At 49.5% G+C, this 13,292-nt stretch overlaps 2 protein-coding genes across 3 annotated transcripts in view; one reads left to right on the forward strand and one right to left on the reverse strand.

Moving 5' to 3' along the window:
• The window catches only part of LOC147111396 (uncharacterized), a 48,525-nt gene extending 45,428 nt beyond the window's left edge, over window positions 1-3,097 (forward strand). For both annotated transcript variants that reach the window (XM_085998355.1, XM_085998356.1), the window contains one exon: window positions 845-3,097. In XM_085998355.1, the coding sequence (XP_085854481.1) occupies window positions 1,281-2,672 (1,392 nt within the window). In that variant the 5' untranslated portion in view covers window positions 845-1,280 and the 3' untranslated portion in view covers window positions 2,673-3,097. The remainder of the gene's footprint in view (window positions 1-844) is intronic.
• LOC147111397 (uncharacterized) overlaps window positions 1-13,292 on the reverse strand; it is a 325,410-nt gene that overhangs the window by 43,566 nt on the left and 268,552 nt on the right. Inside the window, 8 exon segments of the mRNA XM_085999884.1 lie at window positions 3,723-3,884; window positions 4,934-5,155; window positions 6,477-6,578; window positions 6,686-6,751; window positions 8,532-8,594; window positions 12,019-12,034; window positions 12,036-12,122; window positions 12,124-12,225. Of these exon segments, the coding sequence (XP_085856010.1) occupies window positions 3,723-3,884; window positions 4,934-5,155; window positions 6,477-6,578; window positions 6,686-6,751; window positions 8,532-8,594; window positions 12,019-12,034; window positions 12,036-12,122; window positions 12,124-12,225 (820 nt within the window).

Raw genomic sequence — 13,292 nt, forward strand, 5'->3', positions numbered from 1 at the left:
ATGATTCGTTCCCCTCTTACTGACGTTATCTGACCCCATTCTCTTGACCTTGAACAGCCAAATATCTGTAAAGGGTCCAAATTTAGGGCTGAAATTAAGCAGTCAGGACCCCTTCTGGCCTCTAACCCATAGGTAAGGTGGGCCGCAGTTTGACAGCTCAAATGAACCCTATTCCCACAGTGCATGTGGGCAAGCACCGACCCTCCAACGTGTAGCAGCATCAGGGACAGAGCAAAGGGGTGGGGAGGGGGGGCAGTGTGGCAACGAATCGCCACCAGCTTGTTCCAACTGCTTAAAGCTGTATAAATGTAGCCAAGTGGGAAAATGCAGTGAATATTTAAGTCCACTAGATGGCGCGGTTCATTTTCCCCTTTAGAATTTGAAAAAAGGAGAAAAGGGTTATGGGAAGGGCCATGTGATGCCAAAGGAACCTCCCCTTTCTTCACAGCCTCCATTTTCTAGATCCAGCGTGAGGGGTGTGCTCTGAGGAGAGTTGGGGTGAATATGACTTTTGAAATGAACTTAGTCTGCGTAAAGTACAACTAAAACAGCATTTAGTGCAGCCAGACATAGTTTTAAAGTGATATTGTTTCCCAAATCACTCGATATCACGGGGATGCTTGCAGATTGTCCCACCATGTGCTGGTGTTAACCTTTGTTAAAATTGTTGTTGAGTCCTTGGGGCTACGTTTCGAACGAGTTTAATACTTTCTGTTTGCTTGTAAGAGGTAACAAGTGATAACGGGACATACGAATGTATGGTATGATATGTTTTGTTTTGTATAATGATTGTTAGCTAATTAACTACCTGCACCTGTGGTTTACCTCATGTTCTGTTTTACAGCAAGCCACTGCCGTATTTTGTCGACTGTGTTTTATGTATTTACAATTTCATCCTAAACCTAGACCCAAGTTATTAATACAGAATAAAAAACCCCAAAAACGAAAGTTCGTGTCCTGTGCTGCTCCATTTCGCCAGGCTACACATTTTGGTACCAGGAGTGGGGTCTGTTAGCTTGGAGTTTCTCAGGTTTGGGAAAGTTACATAAAATACGGCAGTGGGGGAAGAGCGGTGTGGTGCCAAGTGGACCTGGAGACGGATGGAGAGTGCTGCCTGGGGTTGCTAAGGAGGACCAGACCAGACAGACTGGATCCAGAGGGCGCCAGGACCAATCTGGGAGAGGACCCATCAAGGCACCGAGGAGGGACACCATTGGAGAAGAATTGTCGCAGCGGCCATCCCATTCAGTGACTGTCAGGGACTTGTGAACTGAGTCAAAATGTTAGACCCTCCTGAGGAGGCGGGTGGAGCTCACAATTCGGATGGTGAGGACAATACCTCTAGTGTGGGTGAGGGCAACCAGATAGATCAACTCAAGGCACAGATTTCAGAGTTGAAAAAAAACCATGACCAAGCAATGGAAATTATTGCCACTCTAGGTAATGGGGCAACCAAGTCATATGTGTATGTACCCAGAGAGCGTCAGATCCAACCATTCAGTGGTGAGGTATCTAAAGATAGTCATTCAGTTGATGAGTTCATTGAAGAGGTTGAAAGTGTACTACGAGCTAGAGATCAGACTCCTGCAGAGCAGGTAGATTTCATTCGATCTTTGTTGAGGGGGGCAGCCCTACAGGAAATTAGGTTACGGTTGGGTGGAGAGTCTAAGCAGCCCAGTGACCTGTTCAGTTACCTAAGGGGGGCTTTCACCGAAAAACGCAGTGAGTCCCAGCTGTTAGAAACTTTCTATGGACGCAAGCAAGAAGAGGGTGAAGATTTCCGAGAATACTCACATGCACTCTCTCAGATTATTAGAACTTTGGTAAAGCAATCACCTGATGCTGTGCCGGACACAAAACGGGTTGTCAGAAACAGATTTGTTGATGGTGTTAGAGATCCCTCACTCCGGAGAGAGTTGCGCAAGTTTGTACGAGACAACCCCCAGTCTACCCTGTTCGATGTACGTGAGGAAGCTGTCTTATGGTCCTTAGAAGACCAGCCCTGTAGCACTAAAGTTGCAAAGAGCAAGAATGTAGTGTGTGACAGTACGGGGAGGGATCTTCAGTGTTCTGCCATTGGGGTACCAGGCAGCCAGGCTGTCACTTTACAGGATGTTCTTAAAGTGGTGGCGGAACAGGGTAAAGCTATCGGGGAACTAACAGAGGCAGTACGGGGTCTTGCTCTACAGAAGGAAAACACGGGTAATGACAAGGTTGGGAAACCTAGAGCCAAGCCAAAGTTCACTGATGAAGGTCAGCCTATTTGCTTTAAGTGTAACGGGGCGGGGCACATTGCCAAACAGTGTCCTCAGAAGCACGAGGTAGCAAACACATCCACCAATGCTGGCTGGGGTGCAGGAAAACTAACTCCCTCGATTGCCATGAGCCGGGCAATGCGAGGAAAACCTGCAGGCTCTCAGAACAGTACTGGTATTCGTGACAGATTTCTTGACCGTGCAGTAGGTAAATGTCCAGTAGTAGATCTCAAGATTGGGGGGGTTACTGCTAACTGTTTACTGGATACCGGGAGCCAAGTCAGCACTATTACTGAAGTTTTTTTCAGAGAGAGCACTTACTTGGGAGGGATGAGGATATGCTGCCTACAACCGGGTGGCTTAAGATCACTGCCGCCAACGGGTTGGACATTCCCTACTTGGGCTACCTTGAGTTAGACGTTGAAACTATGGGCATAACCTTACCCGAATGTGGTTTCCTGGTAGTCAAAGAGCATCAGCAGTCACAGCCTGCAGCACCAGGTCTTATTGGTATGAACATCATCAGCTGATGCAGACAACTAGTTCATGCTACATAAAGAAGAACTCTCGGCGTTCAACCAAAGAGAGATGACTGATGGAGGCCATGCCAAACTAAACTCAGTTTAACGTCTCATCTGAAAGGCAGCACCTCCGACAGTGCAGCGCTCCCTCAGTACTGCCCCTCCGACAGTCCGACACTCCCTCAGTACTGACCCTCTGACAGTGCGGCACTCGCTCAGTACTGACCCTCCGACAGTGCGGCACTCCCTCAGCACTGCCCCTCCGACAGTGCGGCACTCCCTCAGCACTGCCCCTCCGACAGTGCAGCGCTCCCTCAGTACTGCCCCTCCGACAGTGCGGCACTCCCTCAGTACTGCCCCTCCGACAGTGCGGCACTCCCTCAGTACTGCCCCTCCGGCAGTGCGGCGCTCCCTCAGTACTGCCCCTCCAGCAGTGCGGCGCTCCCTCAGTACTGACCCTCCGACAGTGCGGCGCTCCCTCAGTACTGCCCCTCCGACAGTGCGGCGCTTCCTCAGTACTGACCATCCAACAGTGCGGCGCTCCCTCAGTACTGACCCTCCGACAGTGCAGCGCTCCCTCAGTACTGCCCCTCCGACAGTGCGGCGCTCCCTCAGTACTGCCCCTCCGACAGTGCGGCGCTCCCTCAGCACTGCCCCTCCGACAGTGCGGCGCTCCCTCAGTACTGCCCCTCCGACAGTGCAGCGCTCCCTCAGCACTGCACGGGAGTGTCAGCCTAGACTTGTGCTCAGGTCCCTGGAGCGGGACTTGAACCCACGACCTACCTAACTCAGAGGCGAGGGTATTGCCCACTGAGCCACAGCTGACACCACAATATTGCTGCCCTGGTTTCCGATTGATGATCCCTGTCCACTCAGCTTCCCCCCCGGGAATCATCCTTCATGTCTCTTAGCTACAGACAAGTAATGGTGAAAACACTCTGCTTACCCACAGATCCTGGGAAACCGGATATCCCTGATAACCCTGGCAATCCTGGCTGTCCCAGACCCCCAGGTTGTCCCTTCAGTCCAGGCAATCCTGCAATGCCAGGTGACCCTGGCTGGCCTCGTTCACCTTTGAGAGCGGGCATTCCCAACATTCCATCCGCACCTGGAGGAAAATAACAGGGCTTTAAGTTCCTTTGCGAATAGACAATGCATTCTCTAAACAACGGAGCTGGTTGGGCGGGATTGGTGATGACCTCGTCCATTCGAACCTCACCTGTACGATCCATCGATTCCATTCATTGCTAAAGAGATAAATGTTACGCTCCCCCACCACCACCTGCCCCCCAGAGCTCAGCCTGATCTTAGCGAGTGGGTGAGCTGTATGGACCTGCAAAGGCTCCTGGTCCAATCTCCAGTCTGGGTGCAGTTAGCTGTTCTCAATGACCTCAGTTTCCCTCGGTTAGGGAGAAATGCGGCAGGTGAATTTCCTCAGTGCTTCTCGTGCTCCGTGGCCGTATCTTCACCAGACGTACAATGGAAAGACCGTTTAAACCGCGAACCGGGTGCAGTGCGAGACGGGTTGTTGATTCGCTTTGAGTTGTTTTGTTCTGCTGAAAATCAATTTCAACCCCCCCATAGGTCAACTTAGAATCATAGAATCATACAGCACAGGAGGAGGCCATTCAGCCGGTCATGCCTGTTCCGGCTCTTTGAAAGAGCTCTCCAACTAGTCCCACTCCCCCCTGCTCTTTCCCCCATAGCCCTGTGAATTAGTTCTTCAAGTACTTGTCCAGTTCCCTTTTGAAAGTTCCTACGGACTCTGAGTCCACCACCCTTTCAGGTAGTGCGTTCCAGATCATAAAAACCCTCTGTGAAATGTCTTTTCCTCATTTCCACTCAAGTTCTTTTCCCAATTATTATTAATCTGTGACCTCTGGTTACTGACTCACTTGCCAGAGGAAACAGTTTCTTCCTACTTGCTCCATCAAAAGCCCTCACGGTTTTCATTTCCTCTATTAGGTCTCCCCTTAACCTTCTCTGCTCTAAGGAGAGCAATCTCAGCTTCTCCAGTCTCTCCACATCACTGAAGTCCCTCATTCCTGATATCATCCTGGTAAACCTCCTCTGCGCCCTCACCGGGGCCTTGACATCCTTCCTAAAGTGTGGTGCCCAGAACTTGACAGGCAATTAATAATTTTAGCCGTTCCTTGCCTCTGTATCCCATTTCGCCTGCGTCTCCTTGACTTCCTTTGGCTCCTGGCCGTCCGGGGTGTCCTGATTCACCTTGGTATCCTGGCAACGCACCGATGGCTTCTCCGGGCAAACCTTTGGCACCAAGTGGCCCTGGTCTCCCTGGTTTGCCTTGAAGACCAGCGTCCCCATCCTGCCCAGGAGGGCCTGGGAGTCCTTGACCTCCACGGGGCCCAACAAAACCTACATGAGGGTTGATCACATTACAATTTTTATTTTAACAGCTTTCACTAGGTATTCATCAACAACAACTTGCATTTATATAGCGCCTTTAATGTAGTAAAACGTCCCAAGGCACTTCACAGGAGTGATTATCAAACAGAATTTGACACCGAGCCACATAGAGATATTAGAGCAGGTCACTATCACTAAGGAAAAAGTACTTGGTAAAATAATGGGACTAAAAGGCGACAAGTCCCCTGGACCAGATGGCCTGCATCCCAGGTTCTTAAAAGAAGTGGCTGCAGAGATAGTGGATGTATTGGTTGCAATCTACAAAAATTCCCTGGACTCTGGAGAGGTCCCAACGGATTGGAAAACCGCTAATGTAACACCCCTATTTAAGAAAGGAGGGAGACAGAAAGCAGGAAACTATAGACCAGTTAGCCCAATATCTGTCATTAGGAAAATGCTGGAGTCCTTCATTAAGGAAGCAGTAGCAGGGCATTTGGAAAAACATAATGCAGTCAAGCAGAGTTAGCATGGTTTTATGAAAGGGAAATCATGTTTAACAAATTTCCTGGAGTTGTAATGAGCAGGGTTGACAAAGGTGAACCAGTAAATGTAGTGTATTTGGATTTCCAGAAGGCATTCGATAAGGTGCCACATAAAAGGTTACTGCATAAGATAAGAGCTCACGGAATTGGGGGTAATATATCAGCATGGATAGAGAATTGGCTAACTAACAGAAAGCAGAGAGTTGGGATAAATGGGTCATTTTCCGGTTGGCAAACGGTAACTAGTGGGGTTCCACAGGGATTGGTGCTGGTGCTTCAACTATTTACAATCTACATTCATGACTTGGATGAAGGGATCGAGTGTAATGTAGCCAAGTTTGCAGATGATACAAAGATGGGTGGGAAAGCAAGTTGTGCAGAGGACTCGAAGAATCTGCAAAGGGATATAGACAGGCTAGGTGAGTGGGCAAACATTTGGCAGATGGAGTATAATGTGGGAAAGTGCAAGGTTATCCACTTTGGCAGGAAAAATAAAAAAGCAAATTATTATTTAAATGGAGAGAGATTACAAAATGCTACAGTTCAGAGGGACCTCGGGGTCCTTGTGCATGAAACACAAAAAGTTAGCATGCAGGTACAGCAAGTAATCAAAAAGGCAAATGGAATGTTGGCCTTTATTGCAGGGGGGATTGGAGTATAAAAGCAGGGAAGTCCTGCTACAATTGTACAGGGTATTGGTGAGGGGACTAGGTGTAATTGGCCTCCTCCTGTTCCTGACACATCACTTTAGACACGATCGCAACGGAGAAACTTTGCTTTCAGATAACCTGGTGGTCCTGGGGTTCCTGGGCCTGGAGCACCGATGAAACCTTTCTGTCCCGGGAATCCTGGTCTGGACAATCCTGGAAATCCCAGCTGACCTTTGACACCTGGAATGCAACAATTCTTTTTAAGTGACCATATAGCCCAATGCTGATTGGTGTAAATCATAACATATATACCACACCATCGACGGTGCAATATATCTCTGCGCTACCTTTATCTCCGGGCAAGCCTGGTATTCCCCTTTGGCCGGGAGATCCTGGGGTTCCACAGGGAATAGCTGTGAAGATTAACATAATAACTGTTTGTAAACCAAAATTAATCTCCATAAATTCAATAAAACTCCCAATCATCAAAGCCCTGTTATAATGAATCTCCGATTGAAAAAATTCATATAGCCTGCTTCTGACATTTTTCTTAATGTTCTTGGGCTGTGGGTGCCACTGGCGAGGCCAGCATTTATTGCCCATCCCTAGTTGCCCTTGAGAAGGTGGCGGTGAGCCGCCTTCTTGAACCGCTGCAGTCCGTGTGGTGAAGATGCTCCCACAGTGCTGTTAGGGAAGGAGTTCCAGGATTTTGTCCCAGCGACGATGAAGGATCGGCGATATACTTCCAAGTCAGGATGGCGTGTGACTTGGAGGTGGTGGTGTTCCCATGCGCCTGCTGCCCTTGTCCTTCTAGGTGGAAGAGGTCACGGGTTTGGGAGGTGCTGCTGAAGAAGCCTTGGCGAGTTGCTGCAGTGCATCTTGCAGATGGTACACACTGCAGCCACGGTGCGCCAGTGGTGGAGGGAGTGAATGTTTAAGGTGGTGGATGGGGTGCCAATCAAGTGGGCTGCTTTGTCATAGATGGTATCCAGGCAAGTGGAGAGTATTCCAACACACTCCTGACTTGTGCCTTGTAGATGGTAGAAAGACTTTGGGGAGTCAGGAGGTGAGCGACTCACCGCAGAATACTTAGCCTCTGACCTGCTCTTGTAGCCACAGTATTTATGTGGCTGGTCCAGTGAAGTTTCTGGCCAATGGTGTCCCCCCAGGATATTGATGATGGGGATTCGGTGACTGCACAGTGTTGGGAAACACCTACTATAACGAATAATTCTAGAGACTGCTCCAGTTAAAATGAAACTCCTCAGAGTAAGAATATTACAAGTGAGTTCCACGGCAGAATGAACATCAGCGATGAAATCCTATAATGAACATATACGGGCGGATTCCTCTCTCTGGCTCTCACCGTGAGGAATGATTCTCAGTGGCAGCGGGGGCTGGGAACTCTGTCAACGGACAATCACTGACTGTGGACTGCGACTTGCTGACCTACACCCAGTGGCCCTATAGTTGCAATCTTGAGATCAACCATTTGGTAAATCTCAGAGTGCTGATTGAAATATATTAGGAATGTGTCCTGCAAAGAAATGTCCGAATAGCCACATTGCAAGGAATCGTTGTTAGATGGGGAAATAAGCTTCCTGTATGTCCCAGCACCGTGCTGGGTTGGACACTAACGGATTTGTCGAGTTGGAGCTTTACTCCCAAATGCATAATGGGTTTTCTCAGTTCCAGTTCAGACCCATCTCGGTCACTATAATCATCTGTAGCCCACATCCCACAAAATGATATACTTATATCATAGAGTTACACAAATTACAGCACAGAAGGCCATTCAGCCCATCGCACCAATCTTCAACTGAAGCTGTGCAATCTAATCCCATTCCCTCCCCTTTTCCCGTATGTCTTTATATTCTCCCTTTTTAAATTTTTCTCCAATTCCTCTTGAAATAATGTTTCAGTCTTTGCCTCAATTGCCCCTTGTGGTACAATATTCCCTGTTGCAATAAACCTCTGGGTGAAAACATTTCTTCTAACTCCCCCCTTCACTCTCCCAGTGAGAATCCTCAGTCTGTGCCCCTCGTCACTGATTCACCAACCCGTGGAACCAATATTGCACTATTTACCCTCTCAATCTCCTTCAGGACTATGCTAATTAATTCGAATATAAGGCAAAAGGAAAACAGATAGAAAACGGTTAACTGGAGAAGGCTAAGAAAATCCCTCCGCTACCTGATGGGAATGTTGAGGGATCTTCCCCTCTCGTCAAGATTTCCTGTTCGTCGATGCAGTCACCTAGCAGAAGCAAGAAACACACAAATTTCGATTATATTGAACGGGAGGTAACATGCAGTTAAAAATATTCGCTAAAGATAGCCAATTACTTGTCACCTTCGTTGAGATTCATAAGTAGTTGTTCCTGAAATGTTCCTTATATGCTTTATAATCTTTTCATCATCTTCTCTTCTGTCCAAAGGGGTACTGATAACCGAATTTGTGAGTTTGAATCCCAACAGGGCAAGTTGTGAAACTGAGTTCAGTAAATTCTGGTCATTTGTGATAGGATAGCTGGTGGATAAATGGAACTGGTCGACTATGACCTTCAGGGAAGGGAACCTACCCGAGTGACCTCAGTCTCACACGATGGGGGTAACTCTCAATGCCCTCAGGTGCAACTAGCGATGGGCAATAAATACCAGCTTTCCAGCATTGCCCATAACCCGGGAATAAATAGTTGAGAAAGGTGTGGGACGCAGTGTTGAACTTTGACTCGGGAAGGGGGGCTTCGGCAGCCTGGTGCTTAACACCAGCTTTTGGGGGAAAGCACATCTTGGGAATTTTCAGGTCGGTGGCCTGGGATCTTCCCTCCATTAAAATTAGTCGGCTTGTCACTACAGGCTGCTCTCCTGCGATTCCCTGGGATCGCCATTCATAGAATCACCCTTGCCGTACATCGGTGACTCGCCCCGACCGTACATCGGTGACTCGCCCCGACCGTACATCGGTGACTCGCCCCCGCCGTACATCGGTGACTCGCCCCTACCGTACATCGGTGACTCGCCCCGACCGTACATCGGTGACTCGCCCCCGCCGTACATCGGTGACTCGCCCCCACCGTACATCGGTGACTCGCCCCTACCGTACATCGGTGACTCGCCCCCACCATACATCGGTGACTCGCCCCCACCGTACATCGGTGACTCGCCCCCACCGTACATCGGTGACTCACCCCGACCGTACATCGGTGACTCGCCCCTACCGTACATCGGTGACTCGCCCCTCCCGTACATCGGTGACTCGCCCCCACCGTACATCGGTGACTCACCCCCACCGTACATCGGTGACTCGCCCCTACCGTACATCGGTGACTCGCCCCTACCGTACATTGGTGACTCACCCCCACCGTACATCGGTGACTCACTCCGACCGTACATCGGTGACTCACCCCGACCGTACATCGGTGACTCACCCTGACCGTACATCGGTGACTCACCCCGACCGTACATCGGTGACTCGCCCCTACCGTACATCGGTGACTCACCCCCACCGTACATCGGTGACTCACTCCGACCGTACATCGGTGACTCACCCCGACCGTACATCGGTGACTCATGACAGGAAGCTGCGCCATGCAAATGAGCGAGCGTCACTAGTGTCAGGAACAAGGTGAGGTCAGGCTCACCAGGTTATATTTACAGCTGGTAACAAGTGAAGGCCAAGACTGTTTGACACCATTTCTAAAGCAGAAAATACAGTAATGGTCATTTGGCTCAATTCCTGCTTAGAATGAACTCCCAACACCGCTTTATAAAATTTGGGACTATCCACCGCAGACTTCCCACTGCAGTGTTGTAAGTCATAGAATCACACAGCACAGAAGGAGGCCATTCAGCCCATCGTGCCTGTGCCGGCTCTTTGAACAAGCTCTCCAATTAGTCCCACTCCCCCCTGCTCTTTCCCCAGAGCCCTGCAAATTTCTCCTTCAAGTATTTATCTAATTCCCTTTTGAAAGTTACTATTGAATCTGCTTCCACCGCCCTTCCAGATCACAACAACTCGCTGTGCAAAAAATTCTCCTCATGTCCCCCCTTTGGGAGATCAGGGGGTCGGGAGCGGGGCAAGTGTGGCGATCCATGGAACTCCACCCAGTGTGTGCATGGCATTGGACCCGAGTACGGCAGGGAGGGCGATTGTGACACCCGCCCATTTAAATATTTAATTGGGAGGGGAGGTTCTGTCATGTACAAAGTTTGGTAAGGCGGGATTTAATCTCTAAAGGACCCGTGTGCAATGGGCATCCAGGGGTGCCTATTGGCTGTGGTGGAGGCTGCTTAAAGGCCCACAGGTCAGTAAAGTCAATCTTTATATTTCAGCCAGTTACGTCCGTCTTTGTGTGTGCTTTTTGTTCAACAACAACAACTTGTATTTATATAGCACCTTTCACGTAGTAAATCGTCCCAAAGCACTTCACAGGAGCGATTATCAAACAAAATCATGCACCGAGCCACAGAAAGAGATATTAGGACAGGTGATCAAAAGCTTGGCCCGAGATGTAGGTTTTAAGGAGCATCTTAAAGGAGGAGAAAGGCCGAGAGGTTTAGGGAGGGAATTCCAGAGCTTAGGGCCTCGGCAGCTGAAGGCACGGCCGCCAATGGTGGAGTGATGGAAATCGGGGATGCTCAAGAGGCCAGAATTGGAGGAGCTCAGAGATCTCGGAGGGTTGTAGGTCTGGAGGAGGTTACAGAGATAGGGAGGGGCGAGGCCATGGCAGGGATTTGAAAACCAGGATGAGAATTTTAAATTCGAGGCGTTGCCGACCTTGAGCCAATGAAGATCAGCGAGCGTGGGGGTGATGGGGGATGGACTTGGTGCGAGTTAGCAAATAAGCAGCAGGGTTTTGGATCACCTCAGGACGGATATATTGGTCTCGGAGGGGGGGCAGCGCAGATTCACCAGAACGATACCGGGGCTAAAAGGGTTAAATTACGGGGCCAGGTTGCACAGACTGGGCTTGTGTTCCCTCGAGTATAGAAGATTAAGGGGTGATCTAATCGAGGTGTTTAAGATGATTCAAGGAGTCGATAGGGTCGAGAGAGAGAGAAACTATTTCCTCTGGTGGGGGGAGTCCAGAACAAGGGGGCAGAACCTTAAAATTAGAGTCCGGCCATTCAGGGGTGATGTCAGGAAGCACTTCTTCACACAAAGGGTGGTGGGAATCTGGAACTCTCTCCCCCAAAAAGCTGTGAGGCTGGGCGTCAATTGGAAATTTCAAACCTGAGATTGATAGAGTTTTGTTAGGTAAGGGTTACGGAACCAGGTCGGGTAGATGGAGTTAAGATACAGATCAGCCATGATCTAATTGAATGGCAGAACAGGCTCGAAGGGCAGAATGGCCTCCTTCTGTTCCTGTGTACAAGCCCTGGCATACCTTCCTGGCAATGACTGCGGGGCGGTGTCTTCACCTGGACCCGGGTTAGTTTGCTGTGGGTTTTCTGAGCTGCCACTGCTTCATTGGACTCCATTCCTGCCTGGTGCCAATTGAAGGAAGCCATCAAGTGGAAGTGTGCTGGATCGTGCCCCTCAAAGCAGCTCTGCCGGGCAATGGAGGCTTGACCGTGAACAGTCAATTCACCTCCACGAGTTTACCTTCTATTTAAAAGGAAAGTTTCTTAACTTTACAAACTGTCACTTAGCTAAGACATGGAAGGTGCACACTTACCTGGAGTACCTGGAGTAACCTGGTAGGCCCGGAATACCTGGAACACCATCAGGTCCTAGGTTACCAAGAAGACCAAGCCTCCCTTGAGGACCTCGAATGCCCACAGCCTGGCAGGCCAGACTTTCCCGAGTGTCCTTTACGGCCTAGGTCACCTCGGATACCATCATCACCAGGGTAACCTTTCTGAGCATCACCCTGAAATGTACGTTATACCGCGTATTTAGACAATTGACCAGACATCTACCATTACAGCACCTTAACAACAACAACCTGCATTTATATAGCGCCTTTAACGTAGTAAAACCTCCCAAGGCGCTTCACAGGAGCGATTATCAAACAAAATTTGACACAGAGCCACATGAGGAGATATTAGGGCAGGTGACCAAAAGCTTGGTCAAAGAGGTAGGTTTTAAGGAGCGTCTTAAAGGAGGAGAGGGAGGCGGAGAGGTTTAGGGAGGGAATTCCAGAGCTGGGGGCCCAGGCAGCTGAAATCACGGTCGCCAATGGGGGAGCGATGGAAATCGGGGATGCACAAGAGGCTAGAGTTGGAGGGGCATCATCGGCAGTGGTTTAAATAATAATATTGATCTGTGCCCCACCACTGGACTCAGTATCCACCCTGTCCACCACCACAGACAGTCTAATATACCGGCAACACACCTCCCTCTCCTGCGACCTCCCACCATTGATAAGGAGAAGAGCAGCAACATTGTGGGAACACCATTCGCTCCAAGAGAAAGGGCAGCGGACAGATAAAAGGAAGGCGGAGCAGAGGTGGAGGGATGAGGCAGCAGGAAGGAGGTAAGGCAGATGGAGAGGGAAGGGAAGAGGTTAAACAAAGGGATAAGGGAGGGTGTTCCAGAGGCTAAGGGCATGGAGGCTGAAGGAGTAGTGAGGACAGGAATCAAAATGCAAGGCCAGTGTTAGAGAAGTGAAGGCTGTGAGTAGGGCGTGAAGGAAGTCATTGAGGTGGGAGAGGGTGGGACAACTCAGACAGATCGCTTTGCTGAGTCATAGAATCATAGAATGATACAGCACAGAAGGAGGCCATTCGAGCCCATCGTGCCTGTGCCGGCTCTTTGAACGAGCTCTCCAATTAGTCCCACTCCCCCCTGCTCTTTCCCACAGCCCTGTAAATTTCTCCTGGTCAAGTATTTATCCAATTCCCTTTTGAAAGTTACTATTGAATCTGCTCCCACCGCCCTAATATGTGAATATCTATCAGCTCCATAACTTATATAAAGTGCCCTGTTAGATTAACAGAGGTGACTTAG

The sequence above is a fragment of the Somniosus microcephalus genome, chromosome 10, assembly GCF_052327205.1.
Source record: "Somniosus microcephalus isolate GS21.2 chromosome 10, FLI_Smic_1.0, whole genome shotgun sequence".
NCBI classification, from domain to species: Eukaryota; Metazoa; Chordata; class Chondrichthyes; order Squaliformes; family Somniosidae; genus Somniosus; species Somniosus microcephalus.